The 10,816-nt window shown below is 38.0% G+C and overlaps 1 protein-coding gene across 1 annotated transcript; it reads right to left on the bottom strand.

Moving 5' to 3' along the window:
* Positions 1-3,840: 3,840 nt before the first annotated feature.
* On the bottom strand, positions 3,841-7,346 carry LOC144688896 (pancreas/duodenum homeobox protein 1-like). Its single transcript, XM_078555955.1, has 2 exons — positions 7,007-7,346; positions 3,841-4,228 (listed from the first exon to the last, which is right to left on the bottom strand). The coding sequence occupies exons 1-2, from the start codon at positions 7,344-7,346 to the stop codon at positions 3,849-3,851; spliced, it is 720 nt and encodes a 239-aa protein (XP_078412081.1). The 3' UTR covers positions 3,841-3,848.
* Between the last annotated feature and the right edge of the window lie 3,470 nt (positions 7,347-10,816).

The following is a 10,816-nucleotide window of genomic DNA, read 5'->3' as shown; positions in this document are numbered from 1 at the left end:
ATTGTGTACAATTCTGGGCACCACACTTCAGGAAGGATGTGAAGACATTAGGAGAGTGCAGGAAAGATTTACAAGTATGGTTCCAGAGACAAGGAACTTCAGCTATAAGGATAGATTGGAGAAGCTTCAGCTGTTCTCTTTGGAGAAGAGAAGATTAAAAGGAGATTTGATAGAGGTGTTCAAAATCATGAAGGGGCTGGACAGAGTGGATAGCAAGAAACTGTTCCCATTCATAGTAAGATTGAGAACCAGAGAACACGGGTTTCAGGTGGTGACACAGGGAAAAGCTTTTTTACACAGTGTGTGGCTAGAATGTTCTACCTGAAAATGTGGTGGAGGCAGATTCAATTGAGGTATTCAAAAGACAATTAGATAATTATCTAAAGCCAAAGAGAGTATGGAGAAAACGCAAGAAATGGGACTAGGTGAGTTCCAGGCAGCCAGCATGAACATGACAGGTTAAATGCTCCTCTGCTGGAAGCATTGTATGTGACTGGACCTCTGTATATATGATTTGGATTCGATGCATAGTTACATTGAGTCTCAAGGGAAAGCCGTGCTGAAATTCTCAATTCTGATGGCAATCCGTTGCTGATTTCTGGAAGTGTGTATGTAAAGGTGCAGTGGTAGCACAGGATTGACTGGAAGCTCATAATGAAATACACACCAAACAGGCTTACCTGCACACATGTAAATGACGGCCAGTTGGACCTGTAAGAGCCACCATTTTCAGGAGGAGAAGATTGAAGTGAAAATGTTGGGGGGCGGGGGCGCGGTGGTGGAAGCTAAAGCGGAATCTAAATATGTGAAAAACACCTGTACCCTAGATTTAATCCCATGGACTCTATGGGTCAGGTGTGTGTATATATATATATATATATATTTATAAATCTTGCCCAGGTACATTTGGCCACAGAAAGTCAAATCAACACTGTATGGGTTTGAAAGTGGGTATAAGAATTCAGTTTTCAGCTGTGATTAAAAACGGCATTGTTAAATAACAGGACTAATGGTTAGTTGTAGGGGAGTGGATTGAGTATTTTTTTTATTCTGTGATTTCCAGGCACCCTACCGATATATCGGAATGATCCTCTTTGTTGTTTCATGCCTGGAAAGAAATGAATCAAGTTTAAATAGCTTTGTTTCCCTCAGCGCTTCAACAAATGTATTTAGCAAATAGCTGAGCGACGCATGGAGGCCATAGATCAATCGGTGGCCTGTGCTAAATTGGCAGACGTCAACTAGGATGCAGTTAGGTCCATTTTGACCTCTTGGAGACAATCCAGCCATTTCTACGAAAGTGTGTGGAGGAACACTATGGGTTGGACTGTACTCCTGTCGAGGTTTCCAAACGTGCAGAGCCATGGGTGTGTGCAATAATCAAGTTAATGTTTACAGGGATGTGAGAATGCAAGTAAAATAGCCAAAAGACGGGAAAACAGGACACCGAAATCCCTTGGTGTTAAAATCAACCCCAACATTTACTTAGTCGAACGCTTTAAGTCCTAACCAGGGGAAAATAGTCATGAAAAAGCCTTTCGTGCTCCGAAGCCACAATTCCATGTAGGGCGAAAAGATTATTGATCGATTTCCTCACAAGCATATCAGTCCAATGAATAACTGCAAGAGTAACAGATTACAACCGAGGTTGAAATCCTAAAGGTTAGTTTCGATGAGTAGCCAGTGTTCGGGGATACAATGGCAAGGTTATATGCCTTGTGATCACCATTTTCATGAGCTACGGTTAAAATAATAAGTGAGATTTAATAAAACCTTAACGGCCGCATCTGTGTCTCAGGAAAGGGCCTTCAAACTCTCGGGTTGTTTCTTGCGGGATCGAGTTCAGGAATATTGCAGGATATCTATTTTTATAACTAGCTACTTCCGTGCCTGCTGTCCCCTCCCCTCGAAGTGACGGTTTCAAGTACTCGCCGAAATACAACGATTGGGATGACTCACATCCTCTACGAAAGTGCTTTACCTTTTCCACATCCACCTCGTTGTGTAACCCAGTAGTGTGAAATTATTGAATTGAAATGATACAGAATAAATCAGAATATTAGCATGTTATTTATTGCGGGATTAGGACATCCATCAAAATGTCTCTTTCACTAAATTCCTTCAAGTATTGAAACCGGGTTCACTTCCAAGTCTCTGCTTTTGAACTAGCGAAACGATTGTAATCATAGGAGGTCATTATGGTATGAACTCTGATTGGAAATAATTCATTCACAGTCTTCCAGTCACTGGGTGTAGTTCTCTGTTGTCTCTGCCTATGTCATCGGCCTCTCCCACTCCCCAAGAACCATGTTTATGCATCCATTCAACACTAGACAAATGTTATGAGAATCTTAAAGAAACGTTCTGCTTTTGCTTAATCCTCATTTCACGTTAATGTCAGTAACCAACGTCGTATAAGATAATACACCAACATCAAGTGTCCATCGTTCATATTCCTCGTGTAATTAACATAAATCCTGTTTAACTAAAGGTATTATTCAGCGTACATATTCTTTCAGTACAGATCTTGGGATATTCTTTGCATTGCACAATGTGGAATGTCGAGATCAATGATTACTATTGACACTTTTAATCCTCTGTCTTTATATCGCATTACATTCTACATTCTTATATTTGACATCTTCAATGAATTGATGTGCGAACTATGAATTGGTATCACTAGTGCAACGACGCTCAAACTTTTTTTTATTACTAATGCATTTACTTATTTACGTAAAGTATGTTTTGGGAATTCCTTTATGTGCTGGAATCTCGACATGACTTGCTAAATTCCATGTTTTAATTGTTTAATAGACTGAAATGAAATAGTGCCTTTAGTGGCTCCAGGTCATGTGGAAATTGAAGCTGATCGGATTCCTCTTGCTTTCAATACTTAAGGGTGTCTGCACATCGTAAAACTCCGAAACTGGATCTGTAATGTGGAATCAGTTCTCTTTCGGTCGTTTCCCTTCTTAAAAGTCATACCATAATTTGTATTCAACAATAGTTTTATATTAAAATATTGCGTCCATTCGGGTAAGCGTTTTGCATTTTGTGATCTCACGATGAAGCTATTTGAAATTAAATGAAATTATTTGTTACTTTTGCAATCAGTAGAAAAATTATTATTTGTAATCAGAAGTTATAAGGAATGTGACTGTGTTAAAGGGTGGAATATAACGAATGCCTGGTCTGTAATGCTCATCAATGATTAATTATTAATAATTTTACTGGTTTCACAACAGACCAGATTTCAGTCCAATTAGGCAAACTTAGTTGTAAGTTGTACTGGCTTGTTGTCTGGTGAGTGCACTGACTTCTCACCTGAACCCCCACTTGTTTCCACGGTCCACTTAGCACTCTAACCCGATTCTGGTCACTCTTGCATTTCAATATGCAAAATGAGAATTCCATCTGTGTCCTATTATTTGTTTGAACATAATGTTAACTCAAGAGAAAAGAAAATGCAAGAGCCAGGAATTATTAACAATTTATTCTTAATTGTATACATCTATAATATTGCTTCTGATGTCTGGGTTAGAGGACTGTCCTATTGAGTGAATAGGCAGAAATAATCTCTACTGTCAGATATTTAAATTAATCGCATTCTGGAGTCAACCGATTATTTTTTTTTACAATATATTAAATATTTTAATGGAAATGCATGCGGGCTTCTTCCATAGATTATGAAATGTACTACAACATTTACCAGCGTGACACCACCAAGGGCAATCAGGGATGGTCAACAAATTCTGGCCTAGTCAGCGATGCCCACATCCTGAGAAAGAATTTTTTTAAAAAAAAACAATAATTGACATACTTCCAAGCGAACAGGTTAAGTTTGCATTCTATGAGGTTAATAGATGTCCAATATCGTTGTTGATTCCAGTCATAGAAAAATCATTGTCCGTGTTTTTAAAGGAAGCCCCTGAGTGACTCCCTGCCGTAGCTTCTCCCGAACACTTGCCGTCCAGCGCCGCTTCGGGTTTCCTTAAGTTTGCCTTGGTTTGTCTTTTCGCTTCCTCCTTCTTCCATTTCATCCTTCTGTTTTGGAACCAGATTTTGATGTGCCTTTCGGTGAGGTTCAGCATTGCTGCTAGTTCAATGCGCCGGGGTCTCGATATATACTGATTAAAATGGAACTCCTTCTCCAGTTCCAGCAGCTGGCCTCTGGTATACGCCGTTCGGGTCCGTTTGTTTTCATCGGCGTCCATCGTAAAGTTGTTTCCTAGCAGAAAACCAGATTTGTCATCTTTACTTGTCCATTATTCACAAACAACACACAATCTAAGGAAATAAGATGATAAAGGAATTTGTGGTTTCAGTCCCTTAGATCAGGATCTGAGGGCTTTTTGTTAACGTGAAATAAGAAAGGATGCATTTTGAAAGATTTATTTCATATTGACTTTAAAATGTTCTACAGTAACAATAGATTATTAAGCAACGCATTTCAGGACGGCGTGATGGGTTGACCTTCAGTGTGGAAACGTGGCCCAAGTGCAGTTGGAAACAAATTTCACGTCATTACAAAATTACACGATAAAAACAGACGTAAAATATCACAAATACTTCGTTTTTTTTTAAAAAAAAGGTAAGCATTCCTTTCGAAGGGATTTCTTCTTTGCAATGTTGGCTTTTTGCGAAGGTTTAAAGCAAAATTACCGAAGAAGATCATTCCTTATGTGCTATGGTCCATTTTGTGGAGGAATGTGTAGAAGTTGAGGGCTTTTTGCCCCCAAATGTTATCAGCAATTCTCTGAAACTTCCAGCTCACATGAACTCCTTAAAGCAATTATACTTTTTTGTGACACGTTGTACAGCAGGCACCATGTGTGTTATTAAGCTCTAAATACCACTGGTAATATTTTATCTTAATAAGCCGTATACCAGAATTACAAATGACAATCGTATTTTACAGGGGAAAAGGTAACAATTTGCCAGTGGCTGGAGTGAACATGTCCTGGTACCTTTCACCATAATTATCGCTTTTAAAAACCTTGCGCTAATTGAATTATGAAACTAATACAGTATTTTAATTAAGTCTGAAGCATAACCAGATCAAATATTAAATGTAATGGTTTATGTACAATAAACTTCTGTACTTAAATATCAAAGACTACTGAAATGCTTTGTACTGAAAAGGTTCTCTCTTTATAATGAACCACATTCTCTCCTCGGTCAGATATCGGTGTCCAGGTTAAATAATTTCCTCTCATTCTGAATTATTAAGCTAATTTTCATACGGTGAATCTCGCATCCCATAAATGTACCTGCTGGGGCCTTGTGATTAAGATTACACATTTGCACAGAATCATTTCTTGGCTCTTAGGCGGTGCGTGTTGAAAACTGCGGGGGCCATTCCGAACACAGGTTAAGGGGAAATTAATTTTCCAATCTGCATTTATTACACATGATACTGTAGTGGTCTTTCTTGGGGAAACATAGCCGATAATTTTCCCTCGTGTTTATTACAAAACTATTCTGCCAGGCAATAATGTAACAACTCCCAATCTTAAATATCCTAATTTTTGAAGGGAACGGAAACTAGAAAATTTGGTGATATATTAATTTATTTTTAAAAAAAGACAGGTGGTCTAAGATTTAAATTTGGACGTTAATGTGTAGAAATAATGCCACAAAGGATATTGTGGTAATATCCTTTTACCAGATTTTATACTGTATCCATAGCTATTCACTGCGGATACAACATAAAATCCGGTAAAAGGATATTACCGCAACACTTTTTCCAATCGCCTGTCGGATAAATAAACATGGAGTAACACACATACGATCTATTTCAACCGAATACCTGCCTGTTCAATGTGGGTCCACACCTACATAGAATGCCAGTCTCAACCAAAATGATTCCTTTTTCTATTGGTATATAAATCTGCTGTATTAACTTTTTATGAATTCCTTTGCAACCCGAACACCTACATTTTATACTTACACAATAGATCTAAACCTCTTTCTCATCCTTGCTACACTTTTTTGATATGGCATTGTTGCTGTAAAGGTGTTAATCATTCACTAAATATTAGCATTTCGCAGGAACAGATGGTGCAAACGCTTAGGATTCTCAAATATAACACAGCACTTTTAAAAAATGTGCGGCAGCAGAGCATGTTTAGAGACTATCTCGTAAGAAATGCTCGCCAGGCCTGACAAATCAGTTTATTCTTTCGTTATCCCATAACGAACATTTCTACCCAATTGCCACGGATTGTACATCTGAACGCCTGGAAATACTTGTTAGAAACGCGCCAATTAGTAAGTTTGGTGCTAAGATAATCAGCAAAAATACGGGTGAGAAATTATGGAAGAGAGCGGCCTTCGGGCCCTCTCCTCACGCTTCAGTTTCACAGATCCATTGCAATTGGCAATATTGTGGATTCTATCCACTCTAATCGGGATGAACAATTACAGAGAAACACTCAAAGAAGGTACAGCTGTGGCATTATTCCAGTCCAACCGATTATTTTCCCCCTGTCATGTTCCCTTAGTCCCATCTGCACAGCAACCATCAAACTCAACAAGGTAAGGAAATCAAATATGTACGCAGCGAATTTGCTCGCATGGTGTAAGTCGAGTGGCCAAGACATGTGATGTCGGTGTAATTTTTTTCTTCAGTTGTTTCGTATCGTGAATTAATTTTGGTATTAATAATAAGAGCAAATAAAAGAAAACGTTTCATTGATTTGTAACTGCCTTAAGTTTTAAATTGGTTCTCTATTATACTGTGTCTTAATTTAAAATGTAATCTGGGCACGTATTTACGTGTAAATAATAATATGTACCCTGATATTTATGTATTGCGGTACTTGTCCACAAACACACACACACACGTGCTTTTATGTAGATATAGATTTAGATGCATGGCAAATATCGTATTATATCTGAAAATGTGCTGGATGAGGGCTATTAACAGTTTATTCATTCTAGTTCGTATCTATCATTAAATTCAAGCAAAAACTAAACTTAATAATTGATTAGCATGTAACCGTACCTTCCCACCGATTTCTCCAAGTGTAAGCATGCGATTTTGTGTTCTTCATCCAAGGGAACAGGTAGCGTCCCTGAGGCTGCAGGTTATTCCCATACCCTGTGTTGAAGTAGTTAGGCTGGGAAATGCAGCCAGACTTCGGTTCTGTAGCACAGTCGTAGCGGGTGAACTCCGTCACATAACGCTCGTTCAAATCACCGAAGCACGATCTAAGGAGAGAGGGCTGCGGAGTCCTGGCGTACACACAGGCAGGTGGGTTCTGAACGTATTCTGGGCTCTGATATTGACACGCACTCTCAAAATAGTCCACCTCTCCGTCCATAACTGAAATGGTATCTAGCATCAACGGAGATCTTATGTCAACGTTTCTATAAACCTTGAAATCCCCAGTCTCACATGGAATGAACGCGAACACCTGATCTTAGACTCCTCACCTGTTACTTTGTCATGTGATTGCCTTTAAGTCGCTGATTGGTAGACAGCAAAGAGGCGTTTTACTTTTTAAAAATCTTCTAATGAATCACACCGAGCCACAGTAAAAGACTCATACAGCATGTGGTGCGAGAAATGTAGTCTTAAAGAGTTCACATGCATGCGATTGAGTACATCATGACTGCAATCATAGAAAATAAGTTGTGATCACAAGTCGCAAAGTACAGAAGGTTCCACCAAACTTCATTGCGCAAAAGCTTTGGAAAAGTAATTACACTATTTCTATGAACTATGGACTACCTTATTGATTGTTTTATTACTAAAATCAAGAAGCAATATGTGAATATACTTTAATAAATGACTGATGATAGGGACATTTGTGGACCCGTGTATGTGAATATTAAATAAGTTTGAAATATACGTTAAAATCAGCTACAAAAGATCTTCCAGGTGAAATAAATTTTGTTAATATAGGATTCATACACAGACACAAACATTTGTGCATCCGTATAATGCAGAAGAACTCTTTACAACCAAAATAAGGCTATCAAATATTTCAGCAAACATCATGTGCATAACTTTTATCCTGAGTAGACTTAGTCGTAAATCATTCAATATTCAGCACACACGTCCACGTTTAATTGTAATGAATCAACTGCTTCTTCCAATCTTTCTCCGTGGTTGGCATTATAAAATTTCGGATTAAGTTTATTTTTGTACTTTCTTGCCTGTGATCGCCCTGCACATCTTTAGTCTTATTTTAAATGATAGAAAATATGTGTTGAACGTAGGTTTCAAACTTGGATGTTAAAATTGAGGGCTCCATGTCGTCGGTAAAAGATGAAGAATCGTTCAAATAAAAGAATGCTTTAAAACTGCTGTTGTAAAGTGAATGGGTGAAGTGTATGTAAGTCGAGTTATTGCGACTAGTTAATATTTTCCCATGTTTTGCACTGATTTCAAGGAGAAATGCTGCTCGGCCAGCAAGTAAGTTTAACTGCTGCTGTGAGGTTCAGATTTCCTAGGCGCAGGAGCTAATAACAAGAAGACCATTAATGGACTAGAAATCGTTCTACAGAATTAGTCTTGTGCTGGTTGTTGATTTACAGCAGGGATGTAATATTTTTGCTGGCGATGTCTGTTCAACACACCAGATCGATTTTTCCCCATAAGATTGTGAAGTAGCAATCTTAATCAAACTGTTGCTTCTGCTACCATTCACGGCCAGCTAAAGAACAAGGATCTTGTTGAAGTAAGGTAATCTGCCTCTGTGGTGAGGATATTGATTTTTCTCTTGTTTATTATGTAGCCTATGTACACAGTAGAAAGAAATGACCTTTTCACCTGGTATCAGGTACCAAAATACAGGTTGGCTTGGAGACCAGAGTATGGGAAGCTGGTCTTGAACAAAGATCACTAAGCAAGGCGATGTTCAATCCTTTTGTTTTTATATCGACATTTATCTCTGAATCCTGTATTACTTCAAATGCACCATGTCTCATCTGCTTTTATTGTTTTAATGCCGTTACAAGACATGTTGGAACCCCATAACGCGACATCACACCACGCAATTTACAATAGACGAGTGGTGGTTTAATTGATTTGATTTCTTAGAAAATGTCTTAACATTAAAAGTGTTCCAAAAGCACTTTATCCAAATACTGATGGATTGTACCACAGAAAAATTATTTTCATGGACGTGGATCACCTCTGATATTGGTAATTGTGAATCAAAATAATCACAAAGAAATGGTCTGTCTGGGAAGCTTTACTTTCTAAAGGCTCTACAATGTATACCCCAACTTTTTATAAAATCCTATGGAAAAGGAAACAATACTGATAATAATAACTCGAGGAAAAACACACTCGGAGCTCTTGAACCAATAAACATAGGTCTTTGTGCAAACAATTCCTGTTTTGAATTCTTAACATAAATAAAATGAAGCAGTGGATGTATTCGTCAGCGCACTCCTCTCAGTAGCCAAAACGACAATCGAGAATAGTTTCTCAGGGAAGCCTTACCTCTATATGCGTCTAAGATGTGTGCTCCAGCCTATTATGAGACTAAATCAAGCTCATCAGCCCTGGGGCATCCCAAGGACAGATTCACTCCCAGTTGCTGCACTGAGAAGTGCACCGATTCAAGGGGGCGACCCATCGCACTGCGCATGCTCAAACACAGGTTAAGATTTCAGCTGATAGAATGACAACCCTGGGAAGGACATGGAATATAAACCTTTTGAGAGTGGTTGATTAAAATTATTAATGTAAATAAAGACGCAATTATATAGATAAGTTTAATTATATTATTGTGACAGGTGTGTCCATTTTTTTTGTGGTTTGGTAGATTTTCCCCTGTGCTTATAGTTGCAGAGCTTTGGTCATTTCTTAAAAATTTCAACCAAAAAGAGTGCTTACTAAAATGCGGTGTCCAAAGTACAATATAATGAAAGCATGTAATACATATTAGGTATAGATAGATATAGGTATATTAAATGTTAACTAAGAATGGTCATAAATCCTTACTAAATGGATTGCATGGCAAACAACAATGCTTAAAACATTAACGATGAGAATGTTTCCCCATCTAAGAAGCCATTCATTACTACTGAATAGGCCTGAGAGCCCTTACTTCGGGAGGCAAAAAATTACCTCGTGCTCTTATTCTTGATCTTTGTCCAACAACGCCTGCCGGAAGTGTGTATGTGGCTATCAGGTGAGGAACAGATTATTTTCCAAAACTGAAAAGTGATTTGACAGGGAGTGCATTACGTATTGCGTTTCTGCAATAGGAATGGTACACTTAGTTTATCATGATATGCAGGTGCTTGGTGTGGAACCTCCATTCACCTGAAGAAACTTCCTATAAAATTTAGGTTTCCTGGTAATTTTTTGAACCAAGAGATAATCCTTATTCATCAGTTTCATTTGGACAAGAAATAATCCTATGGATCAGTACATGAATTGAAGGCACATACTACTAGATAAGTTCCAGACACTCCTGTTGTTTTTTTTCTCTATTTGTTCTATTTTCCATATTTTCCCTTCTTCTCCTTAAAGCAGTGATGTGTTGGGATTCAGTGCTGTGGCCATGCAGCCATTTTCTACTCCCTTAATGTGCTATGTGGGAATCACCCTTGAATTGTCAAGAAATTGCATGCCAGTATATATTGAGTTTATGTATTGTGAATGTAATAATAGCCATTAATTATTTTAAAGTGCAACCTTATTGAGAGGTTCTAATGGCATTGGCTTTATATACTGATGCAAAAGTAAATTCTAGTTATTCCTGGAACATCATATGGCACTCTTAAGATCACTACAATGTGGCTTTTTTGTTGATGATATATGCTATGGTTAATGATGTTACTTATATTCTGT

Source organism: Cetorhinus maximus, chromosome 1 (assembly GCF_964194155.1).
Source record: "Cetorhinus maximus chromosome 1, sCetMax3.hap1.1, whole genome shotgun sequence".
Taxonomy (NCBI): domain Eukaryota; kingdom Metazoa; phylum Chordata; class Chondrichthyes; order Lamniformes; family Cetorhinidae; genus Cetorhinus; species Cetorhinus maximus.
The sequence above is the reverse complement of the archived record's forward strand: the minus strand, read 5'-3'. Positions and strand labels throughout refer to the sequence as shown.